This window comes from Antedon bifida, chromosome 5 (assembly GCF_963402885.1).
Source record: "Antedon bifida chromosome 5, ecAntBifi1.1, whole genome shotgun sequence".
Lineage (NCBI taxonomy): Eukaryota > Metazoa > Echinodermata > Crinoidea > Comatulida > Antedonidae > Antedon > Antedon bifida.
In genome coordinates, this window is record NC_136230.1 from 1,750,179 (window position 1) to 1,775,061 (window position 24,883).

Genomic DNA, 24,883 nt, shown 5'->3' on the forward strand with positions numbered 1-24,883 from the left:
TATAAAATATAGCGTATTAATAAACATAATATTCTAGAGTGTAAACAAGCCTCTGATAGATAAAAAGGCTAGCTAAACTTGACGTGGCAGGTCATATTTTAATACTTTAAAATTATTTATCCAAATAATATTTTATATTTTCGAAAATTTAAATGTGAGGGCATTTTGCGTTTAAATTCTTGTTTACTTGATTATTATTGAAATAATTAAAGAAACATGTGAGCTTGCATGATTAGAGTTTGACCTCCCATAATGCAATTTAAGAAATGGCAATTTAAACATGGCGCAGACCTCGCTGAATTCGTACCTCCGCAAGGTAATGTTAAAATAGTCGTTTTGTCCTTCATTAACACCATTTGTGTGTCTGCAAAGATTGTGAGAATATGGTGTTAACTTTTCCCGATATACATTATACAAATCATGTTAATACTTCCTTAAATACAGCTAGACTAAACTCTAGGCCAGCTAGATGAGATGGACGGCAGCGGACCAATGTGAAGAGTGGCAGAATATCGCGTCGAGTGGGGTACTGGTCTAGGCAAAAGCATGGTGTAAAATGACTGATGAGCCTAGCATTATCTTGCGCTGTTTTTAGCAGGGCCTAGTCTAGTACTACTCTGATATTTGTAGTAGGCTAATAAGTAATAATATTCTCTACTCTACTAGACTAGTAATGTATTTCGAGAAAGAAAGTAATATTAAATAACATAAATTATCATTCATATTCATAAATATATATTTTTATAGCTTCTGGTAACTGATGATAGTGTGTAGGCCATGAGTGATAGGCCTAGGCTAACTAGATAAGAGAAGGCATTGACAAAATACATAAGCCGAATGATCGAACTAAAACCTAAAGTATCCAATTTGTTTTTGTAGGTGGATTCAGCAATACAGTACAAAGATAGTGACATATTGGTGGTATGTAGTATTAATTATTAATAAAATTATTAATTAAGAAATACAACATTTTTTTCTGTATTAAAAAATGTCTATAAGCAATACAACAAAGCAAAAAATAATAAATAATGTTTTGATGTGTTTTTGTAATCATTGCAGGAATTATTGTCCAATCGTGATCCACATATATTCAATCCAAATCTACGCATCGATGATCCTGAAACGCACTGTGAAAGTATTTTGGAACCGCCGTACGATAAAATTGTCGCTGCTCACTTAAAGTAATGAATTAACATTCAATTCAGACACAATATAATTGGTGAAATTTTAATTTAATATCTATATTATCTCAAATTCATTCACATTTATTCATTAATATATATTAACATTGTTATATACAATATTGCAGGGATCTTACAGAGAAAAGCTTAGAAAGAAGAAATCACAAAGAATTGTTGTGATTTTGTGAATAACATTATTATTATTATTTATATTGTTATCTTTGCTAGATGCATTTGGAGCTCAAACAACCAAGATCTTGTGGCTTGTTATGGATTTCAATCACTTCTTGTAAGGTATCCTTTTATGGCTCTGCTGCAGTTTATTTATTTATTTCCTGAGGATTGCCAACAGTGCAAGCACTATCAAAGTGGCTCTCTAATAATAGTATTATATATTGATTGATATTGATTTTTATTTTAAGCATGACACAATAAAGTAAATTTGTATCATTGTAAAACTGAGAAGAATTTAAAAAAGGGACAACCACAAAACAAGCTAAAAGCTTTTACTAGTGGTGCACTAAAACAAGGAAAAAATATATATAACTTTAATAAGATGAAATATATAGTTTATAATATACAAAAGCAAATACTGTATGATGTTATTCAATAACTGTTGCATCCATGTAACTATGAATTACATTTATTTTATAATAGCACAAATTTATTTTTATTTAAATTCAGAATAATGTCACCCTTTCTACGCTAAAAAAAAAAATCTTGATGAAAAATTGATACAATCTGAGAAGCTGATTCCATTTCATATGCATTGTAACTTTTCTGTATGTTGTTTAGTAATTCATGGCACCAGTAGTAAATACAATTTAAAAATTAAAATTTTTCTTAATTTCTGTAATCTAGTGAATTTAACAAAGCTTTGCAGACTCATAAAGAAGAAAACTGGTAATATATTTTGAATTTACAATTGCATGCTATGGAATGTACTATTGCATGCTCGGTTTTTGGTAAAGTGTGTTATAAACATAAAAATGAATGATTTATATTCGTATTACAATTCGGCTTTTCCATTCTTTCAAAATAAAAGTTGACCTTTTGTCAAACATAATTTGAATATGTAATTATGATTATTTTTAACAATAGATAGATATATAAAATATTCTCTGCATTTAACACGTAAATATGAATTATTTGTACATTATTGTGTTTTATTATCTAGGGCTTTACCAGTTCTATATACCATCACATTGGACCTGAGGCTCTACGCCACAGCTGTAAGTATTAACACTGTATAGTAATACAGTTTCATTATTTTATAAATACTATATATTAAGCCCTGTTTACACTATCAAACTTTATGTGACAAAAAAATGTGATGTGCCCATATATAATAATAGTATAGTAATAATATCCTGGATTTACATTAGCGCCTAATGTTGTGAAACCTCTAAGCGCTGAACATTATTACCCCAGTCATTTGTTTTGGATCAAACATGATGATGATGTCATATCACTACCATATTTGGGCACATCACTTTTTTTGTTAAACTAGTTTAATAGTGTAGACAGAGCCTTAAGAAAACATACTGTTACCAGTTAATATTCACTAACCATTTTTATTGTTTGTAACGTAGGCTGATAGTCAAATGCAAAAGATGGGCAAAGGCAAACCAGGAGAGAAGCTGGAGAAAGCGGCCGAGACCCTCATGCAATGCTTTAGGACATGTGCAAGTGATACGTAAGGTTAAAGTGTTGTTACGTAAAATACGTATTCGTTCATTGTTACTTGCATTTATTATCCGCACTACGCAGAACGCTTATTGAATAATTATATAATTTTTTTTTTTTAATTTTTTTTTCAGGAGACCTCCCTGGGAAGACTCTAAAAAACAAGGAATGCTTTATTTAGTCAACCAGCTGTTTAAAATTTACTTTAAGGTAATTAAATAGCAGTGATATTTATTATCTAATGTATTGTCTAATCTTAATACATCATAATAGTAATAATATACCAAATTAAATAGCATTGCAATCTAATGTAATGTCTAATGTACATCATGTAAGTAGTAATATACCAAAATAAATATTGATGGATATTGATAAATATTGATAGATATTGATAAATATTGATAGGTCCTCCAATTGCTTTGCTTTTTTTTTTGCAGATTAACAAACGTCACCTTTAGTAATATACCAAATTAAATATTGATGGATATTGATAAATATTGACAGTTCCTTTTCTTTTTTTTGCAGATTAACAAACTTCACCTTTGTAAACCGTTGATTCGCGCCATCAACAGCTCATCGCATCAAACTAAATATAGCATCGCACAACGAGTTACCTACAAGTATTATGTCGGAAGGAAAGCCATGTTTGAGGGCGACTTTAAGGGTGGTAAGTAGCAGACCTCCCAACTATCCCGACAATGGCGAGAGTCTCACGATATTTTGGATAAACCACAAAAATCTCCCAATTTATAATTTCTACTACTCTAGATATTGATGAAAATAGAAAACATACTACATATCGGTCCGTATGATGTTTATAATCCATTTATGCATTGTTTAATAAGTTAAATAATGAGTATAATAATAAGTGCAATGCCTTTTTCGCCTCTGGCACGCGTTAATGATGGCAATATTTTTAGATTTTTCACAGCACCCTCTATTGTTTGATTTAGTGTTACAGCACCCTCTATAGTATCATAAAACCTGATACAATATTTATTTTTTCCAAGTTAGGAGGTCTAAACAATGTTATTATTAATGCTGCCAGATGCAGAATCTTTGTAATGTAAACAAACTCAAAATAATTCATCATAATGTAATATACTTTTTTACTGTTTTTCAGCTGAGGATGATTTGAGTTTTGCGTTCCAGCATTGCCACCACGGAAGTCGACACAATAAACGCCTCATTCTGATATATCTTTTACCTGTAAAGATGTTGCTGGTATGCTCTTTCAATTTCCATTATTACTCAATTGTTCAATTCCTTCGTCAAAGCTGAGATCAATTCCTGGCTCAATTGTCAACGGTACTTTAGTCTTTAATGTATGTAACTTCTTAAATTTTTTATTAGGGTCAAATGCCAAAAACGAATCTCTTACACAAGTATGACCTCACTCCATTTATTGACATTGCTAAAGCTGTCCGTGTTGGCAACCTGCAGCTACTGACCGAGACGTTGGAAAAACACGAGGACTTTTTCATCAAGAGTGGTGTCTACCTTATTCTGGAGAAGCTCAAAATCATCACATACAGGAACCTGTTTAAAAAAGTGTACGTTCCATATCTTAAGCTCTGTCTACACTATCAAATTTTATGTTACAACAACATTTGATGTGCCCATATATTGACGTGATGATGTCATATCACTACCATATTTTGGCATATCACTACTGTATTTGGGCACCTCACACTTGTTTTTGTCAAACTAGTTTTATAGTGTAGATAGAGCTTTACCAATAACATATTGGAATTGTACCCAGAATCGATATAAGATTAGTCAGGCATCATATCACTAAATAACTTCATATCATATTTTAAAGCTCTTTGACTTTCATTTTTTTTCACACATAGGTTATTATGAACAAGCTCTTTGACTTTCACTTAATTGTTTTTTTTACAGGTCGGTTATTATGAACACGCATCAGTTACCCGTTGATGCGTTTGTGTCTGCTCTTAAATGGATGGGAGAGTCCGATGTTGATGGCGATGAGGTTGAGTGTATTATTGCAAACCTCATATTTCAAGGTCGGATCAAGGGTTATATTTCACACCAACATAAAAAGCTTGTTGTCAGTAAGCAAAATGCATTCCCAATTCTGTCTGCGTAATGAATGCTGGTGACGATTCTCAGGTCACATGATCGTGTACGGGATGACGTACGTGTGTTGCCGATAAAGCAAAATGCATTCCCAATTCTGTCTGCGTAATGAATGCTGGTGACGATTCTCAGGTCACATGATCGTGTACGGGATGACGTACGTGTGTTGCCGATAAAGCAAAATGCATTCCCAATTCTGTCTGCGTAATGAATGCTGGTGACGACTCACGTGGTCATGTACGGGATGACGTACGTGTGTTGGCAATAATTCTGTGTAATTCTCAATGGAAGTTTGTTTACACGTACATGTCCTACTGATCAATGGAGTTGTAATTAAGCTACTACGTTTTGTAAAAGCATTGTACATATTTTATTACAATTAAAATACAACTTTTTCTTTATCTTTTTATGGGTTTTGTTTTTGTTGGTTGCCAGTACAGTCATTAGTAAAGAACTCTAATAACGTACTACAGTACGTCCCTCTGGAATTCTAGTGATCACGACTTACTCAATCCATCGCTTGGACCATGGACTGTATACTTTATTTATTTAATTTTGTGATTACAGCCCAGCGCTGAAAATAATCAATAAAAATAAAAAGACAAATTTGCATGCGCAGAATCACATAATGTGTTTTGCGCAACATATTTAAACAATATTACGTTATCATCAACTATGCTATAGTAACCAGTTTTATCGAAAAATAAAAAGTTCGAAATTTGACCAGTTTTGGGAAATTTTCGAAAACTGGGCATTTTTCGACCCTTTTATTTTTTTACATAAATGGTTACTATAGCACAATAAACATGCGCAGAGTCGAATAATGGGTTCTGCGCATGTCAACTATGCTATAGCAACCAGTTTTTTCGAAAAATAAAAAGGTCGAAATTTGGCCATTTTTGGGAAAAATCCCTGTACTATAGTACAGGGAAATTTTCGAAAAATGGGCATTTTTCGACCTTTTTATTTTTTGACATAAATGGTTACTATAGCACAATAAACTTGTACAAAGTCGAATAATGGGTTGTGCGCATGTCAACTATGCTATAGTAACCAGTTTTATCGAAAAATAAAAAGGTCGAAATTTAGCCATTTTTGGAAAAAAAATCCCTGTACTATTTAGTACAGGGAAATTTTCGAAAACTGGGCATTTTTCGACCCTTTTATTTTTTTACATAAATGGTTACTATAGCACAATAAACATGCGCAGAGTCGAATAATGGGTTCTGCGCATGTCAACTATGCTATAGCAACCAGTTTTTTCGAAAAATAAAAAGGTCGAAATTTGGCCATTTTTGGGAAAAATCCCTGTACTATAGTACAGGGAAATTTTCGAAAAATGGGCATTTTTCGACCTTTTTATTTTTTGACATAAATGGTTACTATAGCACAATAAACTTGTACAAAGTCGAATAATGGGTTGTGCGCATGTCAACTATGCTATAGTAACCAGTTTTATCGAAAAATAAAAAGGTCGAAATTTGGTCATTTTTGGAAAAAAATCCCTGTACTATAGTACAGGGAAATTTTCGAAAAATTGGCATTTTTCCACCTTTTTATTTTTTGACATAAATGGTTACTATAGCACAATAAAAATGCGCAGAGTCGAATAATGGGTTGTGCGCATGTCAACTATGCTATAGTAACCAGTTTTATCGAAAAATAAAAAGGTCGAAATTTGGCCATTTTTGGAAAAAAATCCCTGTACTATAGTACAGGGAAATTTTCGAAAACTGGGCATTTTTCGACCCTTTTATTTTTTGACATAAATGGTTACTATAGCACAATAAACATGCGCAGAGTCGAATAATGGGTTGTGCCATGTCAACTATGCTATAGTAACCAGTTTTATCGAAAAATAAAAAGGTCGAAATTTGGCCATTTTTGAAAAAAATCCCTGTACTATAGTACAGGGAAATTTTCGAAAACTGGGCATTTTTCGACCCTTTTATTTTTTGACATAAATGGTTACTATAGCACAATAAACATGCGCAGAGTCGAATAATGGGTTCTGCGCATGTCAAATATACTATAGTAACCAGTTTTATCGAAAAATAAAAAGGTCGAAGTTTGGCCATTTTTTGGGAAAAATCCATGTACTATAGTACAGGGAAATTTTCGAAAAATGGGCATTTTTCGACCTTTTTATTTTTTGACATAAATGGTTACTATAGCACAATAAACATGCGCAGAGTCGAATAATGGGTTGTGCCATGTCAACTATGCTATAGTAACCAGTTTTATCGAAAAATAAAAAGGTCGAAGTTTGGCCATTTTTGGGAAAAATCCCTGTACTATAGTACAGGGAAATTTTCGAAAAATGGGCATTTTTCGACCTTTTTATTTTTTGACATAAATGGTTACTATAGCACAATAAACATGCGCAGAGTCGAATAATGGGTTGTGCGCATGTCAACTATGCTATAGTAACCAGTTTTATCGAAAAATAAAAAGGTCGAAATTTGGCCATTTTTGGAAAAAATCCCTGTACTATAGTACAGGGAAATTTTCGAAAACTGGGCATTTTTCGACCCTTTTATTTTTTTACATAAATGGTTACTATAGCACAATAAACATGCGCAGAGTCGAATAATGGGTTCTGCGCATGTCAACTATGCTATAGTAACCAGTTTTATCGAAAAATAAAAAGGTCGAAATTTGGCCATTTTTGGAAAAAATCCCTGTACTATAGCACAGGGAAATTTTCGAAAAATTGGCATTTTTCGACCCTTTTATTTTTTGACATAAATGGTTACTATAGCACAATAAACATGCGCAGAGTCGAATAATGGGTTCTGCGCATGTCAAATATACTATAGTAACCAGTTTTATCGAAAAATAAAAAGGTCGAAATTTGGCCATTTTTGGGAAAAATCCCTGTACTATAGTACAGGAAAATTTTCGAAAAATTGGCATTTTTCGACCCTTTTATTTGTTGACATAAATGGTTACTATAGCACAATAAACATGCGCAGAGTCGAATAATGGGTTTTGCACATGTCAACTATGCTATAGTAACCAGTTTTATCGAAAAATAAAAATGTCGAAATTTTGCCATTTTTGGGGAAAATCCCTTTCGAAAAATGACTAAATTTCTACCCTTTTATTTTTTGACATAACTGGTTACTATGACTATATAAGATGATAACGCAATATATGGGCATATATGGCAATATTATTGCATTATAAATGAAATTTTAAAAAGGTAGTAAACGGAAATTTAATATATACTGTATTATATAAAGTCAGAATGAAAGTTTGAATGAATAAATAAAGGTGGTGCATGGACACCTCCATGGGTGGTGGTTAACCACAAAAGATAAAATATTACAAATCAATAACTTGCCCGTTTTTTTTATTACGGTAGCTGTACAAATCAAACAATGAAAAACACAAGGAACAAATCAAAATGACCAAAATAAAAAATAGATACAGTACAATTGATATTCTTCAAACAAGAAATATATTTAACATTTTAAAAACATCGCAAGATCGTAATGGGCCTAGTTTTCCGAGGTGATTGATTTTGGACGTTTCCTATACTATATACTTTTAGCACCCTGCAACAGTCTAGTACAGTAATATTTTTAAACGAATTTACGTCGTTAAAATTTAAATGCATGTCCTTGGTTAAAAAAGATAAATATATATAAAATATATATAAAAGGAAAATCATAGTTAACGAATCACGGTGGCTTTTCCAATGCTTTTAATCAGAGTAAAAAGCTACAAGTTCAAGGGTTAGAGGTATACAATAGGACAGTTCCCACTAGAGACGCAACGCAAGGACGTAGACACAACGCATTAAGCTTGGTTCCCACTAGAACGTAACGCAAGGACGTAAACGCAACGTAAGCGTTTTAGCCAATGACAAGCGAAGTTATAGACAGTTAGCAATCACAAGCGAATAAGCCATCGCTTGTGATTGGTCAGTTCATTTGCGTTGCGTTACGTCCTTGCGTTGCGTCGCTAGTGGGAACCACGCTTTAGAGTTATATAACGTTACGTCTCTAGTGGGATACAAGCATTACTCAACGTGCGTGTAATATTATTGCGTTGCGTCTCTAATGGGAACCAAGCATTAATTTCAATGTGCGGGTGATATTATTTAATCTAAAAAACGTAGTTTATAAACAGGTTGACCCTAATCACACACATCCAGGAATAAAATCATATACCTCCCCACGTAGTGTTTTCCCCATTTATTCAAACACAGAGAAGACCTCCAATGATAAACTTACTTTAAAAAACATTTTCAAATTCAATAATTTAAAACACTTTACACATACTGTATTTTTTGTATAGCTGTATATTATATACAATTGAATATAATACAACATTGTATATTACCATGTTTTTGGTAATTCAAAAATTTATAACAATATATACATACAGTACATATATTACATTTCTATTCAATAATGTATTCCTTTATCCGATTTAAAAACAAATTGCATTTCGCAAACAAAACCAATACCACCAATGTACAATAACCAGGAGTAAACTCGGCCCAAACAGATTCTGACATCAGCCCATACCTGGTGGATACTGCACCATTCATCTTGGCAACAAATTCTTCACTTTCTTCACCAGATCTTCCAATAGTTATGTGGAGACTTAAGCTACATTCAAAATGGAGACGTTCAATTCCATGATTTTCCATTATTTAAAAAACGACGCCGTTAAAGTTTATTGCAAATAGCGTGCGTGACGCATGACGTCATTGCACAATGCATGATGGGAAGGGTTTGGGAGGAAACATCACAACGCGTACGTACGTGCGATTTGTTAAATTGTTTGTACGTGCGCGTCGTGACGTGGCGTTTTCTCCCAAACCCTTCCCATCAATCCATGAATTGTGCAATGACATTCCTCGTTCCTATTTGCGATAAACCTTAAGGAAAAAAAATAACTCCAACTTATTTATCCATGGTGAAATGGAACATGTGTGAACGCAGCCTTAGGAGGTTTAACCTTTTCCTCTTCAACAGATTCTTCAATTATTCCATCCTTTACTACTTCGGAATATACCATTCCTCCTGACACATAAATGTATTCACATATAAATATTCTATATACTGTGTTACAGCAACGATTGTTCAAACATGATTTTGTCAAAGCCATTTGGAGGTTGATGATAAAACTCACTAAACTGCACATCAATTATTGCACCTTCATCCACTAGAACAAAAAAATAGCATTCATTAGTACTGTACTATGACATGAGCGGAGGATCTGTATATACAACTGTACGATACAAAATTAGACAGTGGGTTATGAAAGCAAGGCAATCTAACAACAGGATGCAGAGCTCTGTTAGATCAAAGGCTTTATGTGTGGTTGCGACACGATCAAAGGAAGGCAATCCAACAACAGGATGCTGAGCTCTGTTAGATCAAAGGCTTTGTGTGTGGTTGCGACACGATCAGTTCCACGGAACTAACAGTTTGACTAATTTTCAATTGGCTTCCTCAAACGTTTGGTTAGCACAATCAGGAGGATAATGTACAGAATTTGTTGCACCCAATCATAAGATTAAAGGACTGTTACGAGTTCCTCTCTTGGGAAGGCAAGCTCAGCATCCTGTTGTTAGATTGCCTTGAAAATGTATACAATTCCCTGTATATTTTGTTACAGATGGAATGTATAAAAACTATACCATATATAAGTGGATACACTGTTCCTCGTATGCCATCAAATGGACATTGTAATGAGTTACCATTCCAGTACAGGTTCATCTCAACGTGATCATACGTTACACCCTGAAAAACAATCCATTTTTACTCCAGCTTATGCAATAAAAAACACATATTTGATATTATTTTCAATATTATTAAATACACAGTACTTTATTCGCCAAAAATGTAAAGACATTTTCCAAAAATGTAATCTAAAAATTATTAAAAATTGCTCTCTGTAAGAATATGCAATCATCTTTAATCTAAAACAGAAACTTAAGTTGTTTTTCAGTAAGTTCCTTCTACAAGTATTTTAAAAACATACAATTAGAAAAGAAAACTTAACTAACATAACTACTATCAACAATACATACAATTTACATAAAATTACATCAACTCAATTAAAAGACAAATCACTAATTTTCTATATATTTTTTTCTGTAACTTGGGTTACTTATTGTAGTGTGACTTTTATTATGGCAGTGATGATAAGTACCCTTCCTGTCACCACCTGAAGTATTCACTAATCCTCTTACAACTCACTAGAATATCGCCCTCTTGTATTTCAACTGCAAGTTTGTGTCTAAGTTCACCGTTATGGTAAGCTGATCCGTCTGACCTCAGCACCCAACTTTCTGTATCCATACCAAATGGTAAAGAATTCAGATTGCACTTCCTGGTAGCAAGACCAATACCCCAAACACCTGCAAAAAACAATACAAGATGGTGACACACACTGCAACATACTGAGTAAGTTATTCATATGTTTTATACATCCTGATACCAGTACATTTCAATTTCTCATTTCATTTATTCATGGTCAAACACAGTAAAATATAAAACATGGTTTTTTTAATTATTTTTGTTTCTTCAAAGTTAAAAATTCACATAAAAATGAGTTAAAAAGGTTAAAATTTGGTAAAAAAAACAGATAAAATACATCGTTTAAAATACAAAAAAACAGATTGGTGCAATATTTTTTGTATTTCGATGTTTTTTAAGGGGCAACTGACTCTTTGAGTTATAGTAATTCTTTTGCTTTAGTTGCCCCTGACCATTGTGCTTTGTTTCTGTTCTGTATCTGTTTATTGGTCAAATAAATGAAACTAATAAAATTAAAATTAAGGGTATTTAGCATAAAATGATCAACATGTTTCAAGTACATTACCTGTTGATTGTATTTTAATCTCAAAGTATGATTTATCTTGAACTATGGGTGCATTTCCCAGGGCAGCTCCAGAACCACATATTCGTCTACCGGCTTTTACAATTACTACATCTGTGCCTGAATACAAGATGAAAAAAAAATTTGCATTAATGATTTGTTAAATTTGAAAATCTGTTTACTTCACTTATATTAACACAAAACCATCGTCAAGTCTACAGTATAATTCTAGTCACTGATTTTTTATACTAATTATTTCTAAATATGAAGTGATAAACCTTTTAACAGTCAGGGGAAAAGGCTTCCTACTTTCTAGGATTTTTATCAGATAATCTACTATATTGTTTTGACAACTCTTGTAACATGACCACAGTGCTGATTTTGCCATTTTTTACCAGAATGATAATGGAGATTCATTTTCTGATTGCTTCAGAACAGCAACAGGAAATGGAAAATTGAACCCAAACACATGTATGTTTACTATAAATATACAGTACTGTACTGTTTGAAATAATCAATTATTTGATAGTAAAAAGGTAAAATGTTTAAATACACTGTAGTGAGATAACTTAATGAGTTGTATTAACAAACAACCTTTATCAAAAGAAGTCTAGTTTGTTTATTTAAGTATTACTGCCTACTTTTACAACACTTGTTGAAAACAGTTCATAACTTTAAAAATGTGTCAAAGGGTCAAAGATCAATATCTTTAGCATTCTGTTGTCGCCAATTACTAAACATAAACATGTCACATGACTTCAAGTGGTCTAGTATATAGCACTAGTATAAAACAGATCTGATAAATAGATTAATTCCCAGTTATATGGTCATTATGTCTTGCTACTACAAGGGCTGGTTATTCATAGTACAACATCAGATACAGTGGAAAAAAGGTGAGAACCTTTTTAGTAAAGTAGATATCAATAGTTAATTAACGATAGGTAATTTAGAGTTCTGGAATAAATAAATAATTTGTTAATTTGGTTAAAATTGTGCATGTAAACTGTAGTTTGCAACTACTAATAATAATAATAACTAGGCCTACATACAGTACTATTAGTAATACTAATACTCAAGGTCAAGGTTCAGTAGTAGCCTACTAAACGTTAGAAAGGTTAGAGACACTTGCCCTGCAAATGTTGACGTTTTGTAAAAATGCATATTACTTTAAAAAAACATTACCAGGTCAGGTGATAAAATGAGAAAAACAATGCAGTACTTTAGTAGCTCACGTTGAATGTCCTCGCGTGGTCGGTCTTTCTTTTTTGGAAGAATCTAATACAAATTGGGGAAGACCTGGTATTTTCGCTGAAAAGTTACGATTCTACAGTTTTATTTGTTTTGTCTTCACGCAATCAACCGAAAGTGGGTGTATCACAGAAGAAAAATAACAATCCATGCAGTTATTTATAGCAGGCTGCTATAATAATATAATTAACTTATTTTTCATGTTTCTAACGTTTAAAGACGAACAAAATATCGCAATTAGATAGGCCCATAAATAATAGTATTTATTTTTACATAAAATGTGACCTTATTACCTCCTGGACCTAGGTAGGCCTAAATAAATTAATTAGATCCAAAAAAAACCTAGTAAATTATAGTGTCTACTGCTCCATCTAGGCACTAGGCCAGAGAGAGGGCAACTAGAGCAAACACTTTCTTTCACTAACTACTGTAGGCTAGGCCTACCATTCCATTGTCATCAGTGTCTTTAGCCGGCCAGGCCAGTGCTAGCCTTGCCTGGACAACGCCTATATATTAGCGCAGCTTCTACTAGGCCTAGCATAATTCCACACTTCTCATTGTTAAGCTAAAGCTAATAAACATACCCATTCGTTTAGTATCCATCATTACATTGGGAATTTCTTTAAGTGGTACATGATTGAATCCTGAATTTCCAAAACATCGAAAACAACAAAAACATGTTGCCATTTTTATCACATTTGTAACTAACTGTGGTTGTTGGATAGATGATGAACAGCGCCACCAATTTAGAAAAATGATTAAACTATGGTGGTGCAGAGTACACAATTTGCAAACAATTTATATTAGGCCTACTAATTCTTTCAAAAATAAACAAATCAATCAATAAAGTAAACCATAGGCTATAGTTGCTACTTCTTACATTTTATTTTATTCGGGTATAAATACAAAATACAAAAAGTAGCAAAAGGCTAAAATTATTGCATTTACAAAAATATAAAATAGTATAAAATATAACATTAATAAATATAATCGGCCAATAAGAACAAAAAACGGCCAAAAAAAAGTTTTATTTATGTTTTTTTTTATGATTTGCAATTTGTCAATTAAAACATTATCACCACCTATTATATTATCAGTCAGCATGATTTTCTTCGTATAAAGCCGATTGGTTCCCATTATGTATTTAGGAAGGAGCGAAAGCAAAAGAAAAATAAATTCATTCATTGAAATGGCATGATCATTCAACCCATACTAATCGCACGCACAAATGATTATACTGGGCTATAAAAAGGCTGAAATTACCTGTAACATTATGAATAGCCGGTCGTACGGTTGATGAAACAACTTTTACATTTTTAACAAAGGTTCATTCCATACAATATGTTAATCGAACAATAAAGTAAAAACAGCATTCTATAGACTGGACGTAGTACCACATGTTGTTGTAGGGCAGAACACACATCTTGTTGGTATTTTGAGAGAGTAATTTACATTTTATAAGTGCATCACAGCCTTTCTAATTCTACTGCACGATAAGTAGGCCTACTTAAGTTCATCATTGTCATTAAGGACGTGTACTTATACAGGAACTATATTTGCATCTGCATATCTGTAATGTAAGTATGCCTATAGTATTATTATATGCATGGAGTTACTCCATGCACTCAGTTCTATTTTTATACCTCCATGATGTGGGTACAATAATGGTTCCATCCACTGCAGAGTTAAGGCCAATTTACACAGACTATACCGGTAACGGTAAGCGGCAAACCGCGTAGCCTTTTCTCACGTAGAATCTGTATCTATCCTGAGCGGAAACCGCCCGTCTGTCCGTTGTGTGCGTAACATTATATTCTATATTGTTGGTATTTACCGTTACCACTCGTCTGTCTGTGTAAATTGGCATTTAGAGTGTCGTACGGCGAAATCATCATTAGAACACTCGAACGCTTTTATTTGTAAAATGAGTACGCGGCGGGTACGTATATAGCATGGTTACGTAGGCTATTTCCGATGCATACGATATTCCTGTTATAAAGCTGTCTGTTGGCTAAATGTTATACTTTGGTTCTCCCTTTGATTATGAGACACCAACGTAGATGTTATAATTGTGACAAAATACCTTTATTGAAACTGAATTTCGGCAGTAGGCCTACTCATGGATTTGGCTTGCCAATGCCATACTTTCACCCTTACCCCCATCCCCCACGCCCCATACCCTCTCATACCAAGTCGTAATACTTTGTTAGTTATTTATAACTATATGGCACAATGAAAAACGAAGGTCAGTTTCTGTGTTAAAAAATATGTTGCATTCAGGAATCAACCTCCAACTATGGCCAACTGATAGTAATTTCACTATAGTCATTTTACTTTTTAGAAAAGGGCTGTTAGCTGGGAGAGACACAGTCGGAACAGGGAGTTGTAAAATATTATTTTACAACTCCCTGGTCGGAACAGCATTTTATAAGCCGTGCCTGGAGTGTTGCCACGGCAACGAAGTATGGTGCCCGTATATTTTGTTTTATCACCTTTTGTTCTTTTTCTTACTGAGAATATTGTGAATGATGATGAGTTATTAAACAGATAATGCGCGCTGAATGTGCTTGAGCGCATCTTCTGTAATTTATAAACATCAAACTGTGAAGCAAACGACCTTTATACCATTTCTTGTGTAATGTGCCTCAAGGCAGGTTTCTCGTCAAAGCACAATAGGAGAAGCACGACGAGATCTTCACGGTACCATCCACTTTATCTTGGCAGATATTTCTAAAATTATACCAACCAAGGGTATCAAGCCTTGAATTTTATGATCACGTCTCTCGATATAAAAACAGCCAGCGAAAAGATAGGCACAACTAGTTCGCTGACCGCTGCCGAATTAATTGCGTAGTTTAATGCGATTGAAAAACATTTCTACATCATTATTTATTTTCAGTATAACAGTGATGTTTTGCTGCCTATTGTTTGTGAGTGTATTTGTGGCTACATCGTCGGCCGATCCGGGTACTACGCCTGATATAGAAAGCATTTTCATTGGTCGGTGTTCGGAATACAAAAACGGCGTTTATCCTGTGAACGGTAATTGGTTGGTTGACCAAGGCTTCAGTCAATCGTAAGTTAATATGTTTTTGATTTTTCCTTTATAAAGGTTTTAAGAAACATATACTTTGCTGATCGAGTTTTTCTTAATTTGCAAACCAAAATAAAATCTGATTAATACATTTTATATATGTATTTATATATGTTAAGGAACGTGGAAATTAAGTTTTGTTCGAATATAATCCATCGCTTTTATCAGATTATACTTTGCATTGTCTTGGAATCGTTACGTCACATATAACGTCACTTCACATTTTCTTACTTACAGACTGGACTGTGAAAATTTGTACACGCAGTTTTTGTCGGCGTTTGAAAATAAGGATCCGTGTTCCATCGAGGAAAATGCATTTGAACAATTTATATCGAATATTGAACAAGCTCTTCCGGCAGATAGTGTAAGATGTATTTTCAGTTTCTGTTTATTATTAAAATTTAATTGGATCCATTAATATAGTAGATGTCAGAGGCGCGGATCCAGGATAAGTGGAGAGCGCACGTCGGCGCGCGCGTCCCTAACTTTCTCTGATGTAATGGATCCGCCCTTTTTATTTTATTCGCGAATCGTATTAATTTATCATGATTTTATGATTTTACCCCATGTATTTCTAGCCTTTGTTTTGGTCAGGCACGAACACACTCGCTCATCGCTACGCCCTGGCATCAGGCTTGAAAACAATGGAAGATACACTCATTGGTTATCTAATGAACAATCTTTTGTTTTGTGGCTCAACATCCAGTGGTCTCAATTACGCCGAGTGTCCAGGATGGGGAAGCTGCAATGACGCCATGAGCACATTCTGGGACTCGGCTTCGAAGAGTGTAAGTTATCACAACATAACAAAAGACTAATTAGTAAATTAATCATATATAAATTATCCTCAACCTTTAAGGACAATTTACACAGATGAGCGGTACGGTAAGCGAAAAACCGCGTAGCCTTTGTCCCTCACGTAGAATCTGTATCTATCCTGAGCGGAAACCTCTCCGCGTTGTGTGTAAATGGTCATAATTGGAATAACATAGATTATTACCGTTACCGCTCATCTGTGTAAATGGGCATTTAGACGTATTAATAGGCCATCATGCAAAAGCTAATTTGTAGCCATTTTCTCTCAGTTTGCTTCACGGGCGAATGGTAATATCGCCGTCCTCTTGTCGGGATCAAATGCCGATGGTGCTTATCGAAACTACAGGTAAGTCCAGTCACTACATATTTACGGTGTTTACCGACGGAAAATATGGAATGTGAACGCTTATTTTTATCCGACATAAGTTAATGTGAACGTATACCTAATGATATTGTTTGTTTCTACAGCGTCTTTGCAAGGATTGAGGTGCCGAATCTCAACCCAGACTCCATCAGCAATCTTCGTATAATTGTTTCTCACGACATTGGAAAAACAAACCCAAAGTGAGTTGTTTAAACATTATCATAGCATGAGCTAAGTAATTGTACAGTAGTGAACTAAAGCCCTGTCTACACTATCAAACTTTATGTGACAAAAAAATATGATGTGCATGGATGGATGGATGCATGCAATGGACATGATGTCATATCACCACCATAGTTGGGCACATCACACCTTTTTGTCAAACTAGTTTGATAGTGTAGACAGCGCTTTCGAAGGTGATGATGATATCAAACGTGATGTTGAAGATGATAATACATTGTACGCATATCTACCTGTTTATTTTCAAGGCACGAGACTTGTGATGATGGTTCGCTGTTAACTCTTAAAGCAGACTTAGACAAACGTGAACTTCCATACACATGTGAAGAGGATACTGAGTAAGTATACGAGAAAAATTACCGTATGCTTGTAACGTTACAAAGGAATATACAATGTATTAAACTGCACCTACTTGGTGTAGATAAGTACGTACTGGATATAAGGCACTATACAGTACAATGATACGATCTCAGATAACGTTTACGCGTTCGTATAAAAACATTATCAACCGCATTTGAACGCGCGCGTATTGAAATCGTACCATTATCAACATATGAACACGCGCGTATAAAAGGTGTACCATTTCTATCAACATTTGAACGCGCGCGTATAAAATATGTAACATTATTCAACATTTTAACGCGATAGTTACCATGCTTTAAAAATGCGCGCCGAAATGAATTTTTGTCGTGGTATCCGACATGGGCTTTGCGCATGTGCAGTGTAATCTACTTTATGTTTAATACGAGTTTGTTTCCTTTACAGGCAATTGACGTATGTGCAGTGTTCTAGTAATGTGGATGCGAAGGAGTGCATGTATCTCATATCCGGTAGCAACCAAATCAAGGTGCCCGTGCTGACGTCATTACTGGCTTTTATTTACCTAACCACACAAATTAAGTAATAGGACTATTGTTATTAATTAATTTAAAAAAAACAAGAAATATAATTGGACTATTGGTACGTACAAATACGTTCTTAGTCAGAATAATGGTTTTACCACAAACGTATCTTGCCATCATGAAGCCTCTATCAGTAAAAACGTTTAGTTTAGTTTAGCAAAGCTTGTACCGTATGTTTCCCAGACTCTTTGGTTCGGTTTTTTAACTTCACGATAGTAACATAGACATTTTGTATTAGCGAAAAATGTAGACTTTGAAAATTGAATTGAATCTTACTTTTTGTATTGATAATGAATATTTATACAGTGCTAGTGTTAATAAATTCGAATGTTGTCAATGTGTTTGGGTGGTGCATTATGTAAACAAAGTAGGCCAAGTTGTTTCTAACCGAAATCATTAAACAACTTTATTACACATTTCATACCGGCGAATTTAAAGCATTTAGTATACATAAATCATACAAAAAATCGGTTACTGATCACCGAATACAAACACATTTTTTATATTATGGAATATTCTTTATAGTGTAATAACTGTACATACATTATACATTATTGGAATGATAAATTATTTCGTTTTATACATCGCCCCACACTCTATATGCGAGATTTCTGAATTCGCCTGCAATACGTTCCCCAGTCTACAGTGCATAACTCTTAACCGAGTCTTCACTCACTAACCAATTGCATAACAATGTAATAGCCCTTAACCAAATACGGTACTAACAACAACAAAATACTTCCTCCGTCAGACCTACGACAATATAGTTACTTTTTCGAACGAGTCAACGACTTAAAGCTGAACTACGCACGAAAAGCGTAGAAATATTAACATGCAGAAAAACGGTCTAAAAATACGTTTTAATTCCATCACAATGATGTTGTAAGTATCACATAATTTGACATCCTGGCTTCTCGCGCTGATGGTTGTTTATAGGCGGAGGTCGATTTAATATAGAACGTACGACTTCTTCAAACACCTGAATAAAAAACAAATAATGCTGTGAACATTTCCAACACTTCTCTACAATTTGCCAAACGCAACCATGCGTCTGCAATGGTCGCAACGATGTGTTGGTTCTCAATTGTCCAATCATAAGGAAACTGTAAAGAAAGTAAAAAGACCAACACGAGGAAGACCAAAAGAAAACTGGATAAATCAAATAAAAAAAAAATGTATACTCGTCTTACCATATCCAAGCCTTCTTGCGTAAGAGCAGAGCATTTCATGTATTTAACGGCACCAATTTTGCTAGCAAGTCTTTCTCCGTCTTCCTTTCTGTAAACTTTTTGTCCTTTTCTTTTCAATTTGTTGATTACTTCTGCATCTTCTCTGAGATCTATTTTAGTACCTGGCGAAAGAATATAGGATACATAAGGCTTAGTAATTCAGTTAGTACAATATATTATTGTCTGGTTTACGATTTCTATGAAAAACTAAAACGATAGGTAGTTGCGCCAGAAAAAAAGTCAATAAGGAAATAAGAACCTAATTGAAATAGTACACATCAACAAACAAATTCCAGTAAAATATATAACAAGTCAATTGATGATAAAAAAGTATACAGATATCAATAAAAGGAAGTAGGCAGTGCCCAAGAAGATACAAATCTTGTGGCGGGCCAGCCTATTTACAGACACAGGTAATACGGACAAAAAGTATACAGATATCAATAAGAGGAAGAAGGCAGTGCCCAAGAAGATACAAATCTTGTGGCGGGCCAGCCTATTTACAGACACAGGTAATACGGACAAAAAGTATACAGATATCAATAAGAGGAAGAAGGCAGTGCCCAAAAGGAAGTAGGCAGGGCTCATTCCACACAATATGAATCGAACAATAAAGTAAAAACAGCATTCTATAGACTGGACGTAGTACCACATGTTGTTGTAGGGCAGAACACACATCTTGTTGGTATTTTGAGAGAGTAATTTACATTTTATAAGTGCATCACAGCCTTTCTAATTCTACTGCGCGATATAAGTAGGCCTACTTAAGTTCATCATTGTCATTAAGGACGTGTACTTATACAGGAACTATATTTGCATCTGCATATCTGTAATGTAAGTATGCCTACAGTAATATTATATGCATGGTGTTACTCCATGCACTCAGTTCTATTTTTATACCTCCATGATGTGGGTACAATAATGGTTCTATCCACTGCAGAGTTAAGGCCAATTTACACAAACTACCGTTAACGGTAAGCGGCAAACCGCGTAGCCTTTTCTCACGTAGAATCTGTATCTATCCTGAGCGGAAACCGCCCGTCTGTCCGTTGTGTGTATAACATATTCTATATTGTTGGTATTTACCGTTACCACTCGTCTGTCTGTGTAAATTGGCCTTTCGAGTACACGGCGAAATCATCATTCGAACGCTTTTATTTGTATGAGTACGCGGCGGGTACGTATATAGCATGGTTACGCTATTTCCGATGTATACGATATTCCTGTTATAAAGCTGTCTGTTGGCTAAATGTTATACTTTGGTTCTCCCTTTGGTTATGAGACCCATTTTAAAATACCTTTGAAACTAAATTTCGGCAGCACTCATGGATTTGGCTAGCCAATGCCTATTTTATATCACCCCCATCTCCCACCACCTCCAACATACCACCCCCCCCCCCCCACATTTACCTACGCCCCAACCCCTCCTACTAAGTCATAATTAGGCCATGAATACTTTGTTAGTTATTATAATTTCAATATGGCACCATGATAGAACGGTCAGTTTCTGTGTTAAAAAATATGTGCATTCAGGAATCAACCTCCAACTATGACCAACTGATAAATAATATCACTAGTCATTTTAGAAAAGGGCTGTTAGCTGGGAGAGACACAGTCGGAACAGGGAGTTGTAAAATATTATTTTACAACTCCCTGTACTGGTCGAAACAGCATTTTATACGTGCCTGGAGTGTTGTCACGGCAACGAAGTATGGTGCCCGTATATTTTGTTTTATCACCTTTTGTTCTTTTTCTTACTGAGAATATTGTGAATGATGATGAGTTATTAAACAGATAATGTGCGCTGAATGTGCTTGAGCGCATCTTCTGTAATTTATAAACATCAAACTGTGAAGCAAACGACCTTTATACCGTTTCTTTGTGTAATGTGCCTCAAGGCAGGTTTCTCGTCAAAGCACAATAGGAGAAGCACGACGAGATCTTCACGGTACCATCCACTTTATCTTGGCAGATATTTCTAAAATTATACCAACCAAGGATAAATTCAATCCTTGAATTTTATGATCACGTCTCTCGATATAAAAACAGCCAACGAAAAGATAGGCACAACTAGTTCGCTGACCGCTGCCGAATTGCGTAGTTTAGTGCGATTGAAAAACATTTCTACATCATTATTTATTTTCAGTATAACAGTGATGTTTTGCTGCCTATTGTTTGTGAGTGTATTTGTGGCTACATCATCGGCCGATCCGGGTACTACGCCTGATATAGAAAGCATTTTCATTGGTCGGTGTTCGGAATACAAAAACGGTGTTTATCCTGTGAACAGTAATTGGTTGGTTGACCAAGTCTTCAGTCAATCGTAAGTTAATATGTTTTTGCTTTTTCCTTTATAAAGGTTTTAAGAAACATATACTTTGCTGAGTTTTTCTTAATTTGCAAACCAAAATAAAATCTGATTAATACATTTTATATATGTATTAATATATGTTAAGGAACGTGGAAATTAAGTTTTGTTCGGATCATCCATCGCTTTTATCAGATTATACTTTGCATTGTCTTGGAATCGTTACGTGTCACACATATAACGTCACTTCACATTTTCTTACTTACAGACTGGACTGTGCAAATTTGTACACGCAGTTTTTGTCGGCGTTTGAAAACAAAGATCCGTGTTCCATCGAGGAAAATGCATTTGAACAATTTATATCGAATTTTGAACAAGCTCTTCCGGCAGATAGTGTAAGATGAATGTTCAGTTTCTGTTTATTATTTAAATTTAATTGGATCCATTAATATTGTAGATGTCAGAGGCGCGGATCCAGGATGAGTGGTGAGCGCACGTCGGCGCGCGCGTCCCTAACTTCCGCTGATGTAATGGATCCGCCCCTTTTATTTTATTCGCGAATCGTATTAATTTACAATAATTTAAATGATTTTACTCCATGTATATCTAGCCTTTGTTTTGGTCAGGCACGGACACTCTCGCTCATCGATACGCCTTGGCATCAGGCTTGAAAACAATTGAAGATACACTCATTGGTTATCTAATGAACAATCTTTTGTTTTGTGGCTCAACATCCAGTGGTCTCAATTACACCGAGTGTCCAAGATGGGGAAGCTGCAATGACGCCAGGAGCACATTATGGGACTCGGCTTCGAAGAGTGTAAGTTATAATCACAACATAACAAAAGACTAATTAGTAAATTAATCATATATAAATTATCCTCAACCTTTAAGGACAATTTACACAGATGAGCGGTACGGTAAGCGAAAAACCGCGTAGCTTTTGTCCCTCTCACGTAGAATCTGTATCTATCCTGAGCGGAAACCTCTCCGCCTTGTGTGTAAATGGTCATAATTGGAATAACATATAGATTATTACCGTTACCGCTCATCTGTGTAAATGGCCATTTAGACGTATTAATAGGTCATCATGCAAAAGCTAATTTGTAGCCCTTTTCTCTCAGTTTGCTTCACGAGCGAATGGTAATATCGCCGTCCTCTTGTCGGGATCAAATGCCGATGGTGCTTATCGAAACTACAGGTAAGTCCAGTCACTACATAGTTACGGTGTTTACCGACGGAAAATATGGAATGTGAACGCTTATTTTTATCCGACATAAGTTAATGTGAACGTATACCTAATGATATTGTTTGTTTCTACAGCGTCTTTGCAAGGATTGAGGTGCCGAATCTCAACCCAGACTCCATCAGCAATCTTCGTATAATTGTTTCTCACGACATTGGAAAAACAAACCCAAAGTGAGTTGTTTAAACATTATCATAGCATGAGCTAAGTAATTGTACAGTAGTGAACTAAAGCCCTGTCTACACTATCAAACTTTATGTGACAAAAAAATATGATGTGCATGGATGGATGGATGCATGCAATGGACATGATGTCATATCACCACCATAGTTGGGCACATCACACCTTTTTGTCAAACTAGTTTGATAGTGTAGACAGCGCTTTCGAAGGTGATGATGATATCAAACGTGATGTTGAAGATGATAATACATTGTACGCATATCTACCTGTTTATTTTCAAGGCACGAGACTTGTGATGATGGTTCGCTGTTAACTCTTAAAGCAGACTTAGACAAACGTGAACTTCCATACACATGTGAAGAGGATACTGAGTAAGTATACGAGAAAAATTACCGTATGCTTGTAACGTTACAAAGGAATATACAATGTATTAAACTGCACCTACTTGGTGTAGATAAGTACGTACTGGATATAAGGCACTATACAGTACAATGATACGATCTCAGATAACGTTTACGCGTTCGTATAAAAACATTATCAACCGCATTTGAACGAGCGCGTATTGAAATCGTACCATTATCAACATATGAACACGCGCGTATAAAAGGTGTACCATTTCTATCAACATTTGAACGCGCGCGTATAAAATATGTAACATTATTCAACATTTTAACGCGATAGTTACCATGCTTTAAAAATGCGCGCCGAAATGAATTTTTGTCGTGGTATCCGACATGGGCTTTGCGCATGTGCAGTGTAATCTACTTTATGTTTAATACGAGTTTGTTTCCTTTACAGGCAATTGACGTATGTGCAGTGTTCTAGTAATGTGGATGCGAAGGAGTGCATGTATCTCATATCCGGTAGCAACCAAATCAAGGTGCCCGTGCTGACGTCATTACTGGCTTTTATTTACCTAACCACAAAAATTAAGTAATAGGACTATTGTTAATAATTAATTTGAAAAAAAAACAAGAAATATAATTGGACTATTGGTACGTACAAATACGTTCTTAGTCAGAATAATGTTTTTACCACAAACGTATCTTGCCATCATGAAGCCTCTATCAGTAAAAACGTTTAGTTTTAGCAAGTTTAGTAAATCAGCTTGTATGTTTCCCAGACAGATAGTAAAATAGACATTTTGTATTAGCGAACATGTAGAATTGAATCTTACTTTTTGTATTGATAATGAATATTTATACAGTGCTAGTGTTAATAAAGTCGAATGTTGTCAATGTGTTTGGGTGGTGCATTATGTAAACAAAGTAGGCCAAGTTGTTTCTAACCGAAATCATTAAACAACTTTATTACACATTTCATACCGGCGAATTTAAAGCATTTAGTATACATAAATCATACAAAAAATCGGTTACTGATCACCGAATACAAACACATTTTTTATATTATGGAATATTCTTTATAGTGTAATTACTGTACATACAT

The 24,883-nt window shown here is 34.6% G+C and overlaps 5 protein-coding genes across 8 annotated transcripts in view; 3 read left to right on the plus strand and 2 right to left on the minus strand.

The window, feature by feature from the left end:
* LOC144843804 (SPRY domain-containing protein 7-like) overlaps positions 1–13,771 on the minus strand; it is a 171,084-nt gene extending 157,313 nt beyond the window's left edge. Inside the window, exons 1-5 of one of the 3 annotated variants that reach the window (XR_013612288.1) lie at positions 13,643–13,771; positions 11,814–11,930; positions 11,189–11,349; positions 10,627–10,729; positions 8,769–10,148 (exon numbers count right to left, since the gene is read on the minus strand). Coding sequence is in view for 1 of the 3 variants with exons in the window: in XM_078700757.1 (XP_078556883.1) it covers positions 10,051–10,148; positions 10,627–10,729; positions 11,189–11,349; positions 11,814–11,930; positions 13,643–13,745 (582 nt within the window). In the remaining 2 variants the exon portion in view is untranslated. Of the gene's footprint in view, positions 1–8,311; positions 10,149–10,626; positions 10,730–11,188; positions 11,350–11,813; positions 11,931–13,642 lie in introns of those variants that run through there. The other 2 variants (XR_013612289.1, XM_078700757.1) reach the window with 2 other exon arrangements.
* LOC144843660 (PCI domain-containing protein 2-like) lies at positions 244–5,368 on the plus strand. Its single transcript, XM_078700542.1, has 12 exons — positions 244–316; positions 880–921; positions 1,060–1,181; positions 1,410–1,475; positions 2,043–2,084; positions 2,359–2,413; positions 2,774–2,877; positions 3,002–3,077; positions 3,393–3,534; positions 3,991–4,091; positions 4,221–4,420; positions 4,770–5,368. The coding sequence occupies exons 1-12, from the start codon at positions 281–283 to the stop codon at positions 4,975–4,977; spliced, it is 1,194 nt and encodes a 397-aa protein (XP_078556668.1). The 5' UTR covers positions 244–280; the 3' UTR covers positions 4,978–5,368.
* LOC144843800 (ADP-ribosyl cyclase/cyclic ADP-ribose hydrolase-like) lies at positions 11,307–18,803 on the plus strand. Of its 2 annotated transcripts, none has more exons than XM_078700751.1 (8): positions 11,307–11,395; positions 15,958–16,134; positions 16,390–16,516; positions 16,731–16,940; positions 17,238–17,314; positions 17,437–17,532; positions 17,821–17,910; positions 18,338–18,803. In XM_078700751.1, the coding sequence occupies exons 2-8, from the start codon at positions 15,968–15,970 to the stop codon at positions 18,474–18,476; spliced, it is 906 nt and encodes a 301-aa protein (XP_078556877.1). In that variant the 5' UTR covers positions 11,307–11,395; positions 15,958–15,967; the 3' UTR covers positions 18,477–18,803. The 2 variants fall into 2 exon arrangements, with proteins under 2 accessions (XP_078556877.1, XP_078556876.1); XM_078700750.1 differs by lacking the exon at positions 11,307–11,395 and adding an exon at positions 14,470–14,635.
* A 204-nt stretch (positions 18,804–19,007) lies between these two features.
* Positions 19,008–20,991, minus strand: LOC144842513 (ras-related C3 botulinum toxin substrate 1-like). The gene is made up of 4 exons (XM_078698961.1): positions 20,962–20,991; positions 20,604–20,721; positions 19,665–19,825; positions 19,008–19,453 (listed from the first exon to the last, which is right to left on the minus strand). The coding sequence occupies exons 1-4, from the start codon at positions 20,989–20,991 to the stop codon at positions 19,364–19,366; spliced, it is 399 nt and encodes a 132-aa protein (XP_078555087.1). The 3' UTR covers positions 19,008–19,363.
* LOC144843801 (ADP-ribosyl cyclase/cyclic ADP-ribose hydrolase-like) lies at positions 20,383–24,661 on the plus strand. Its single transcript, XM_078700752.1, has 8 exons — positions 20,383–20,537; positions 21,850–22,026; positions 22,280–22,406; positions 22,622–22,831; positions 23,136–23,212; positions 23,335–23,430; positions 23,719–23,808; positions 24,236–24,661. The coding sequence occupies exons 2-8, from the start codon at positions 21,860–21,862 to the stop codon at positions 24,372–24,374; spliced, it is 906 nt and encodes a 301-aa protein (XP_078556878.1). The 5' UTR covers positions 20,383–20,537; positions 21,850–21,859; the 3' UTR covers positions 24,375–24,661.
* Positions 24,662–24,883: the final 222 nt, after the last annotated feature.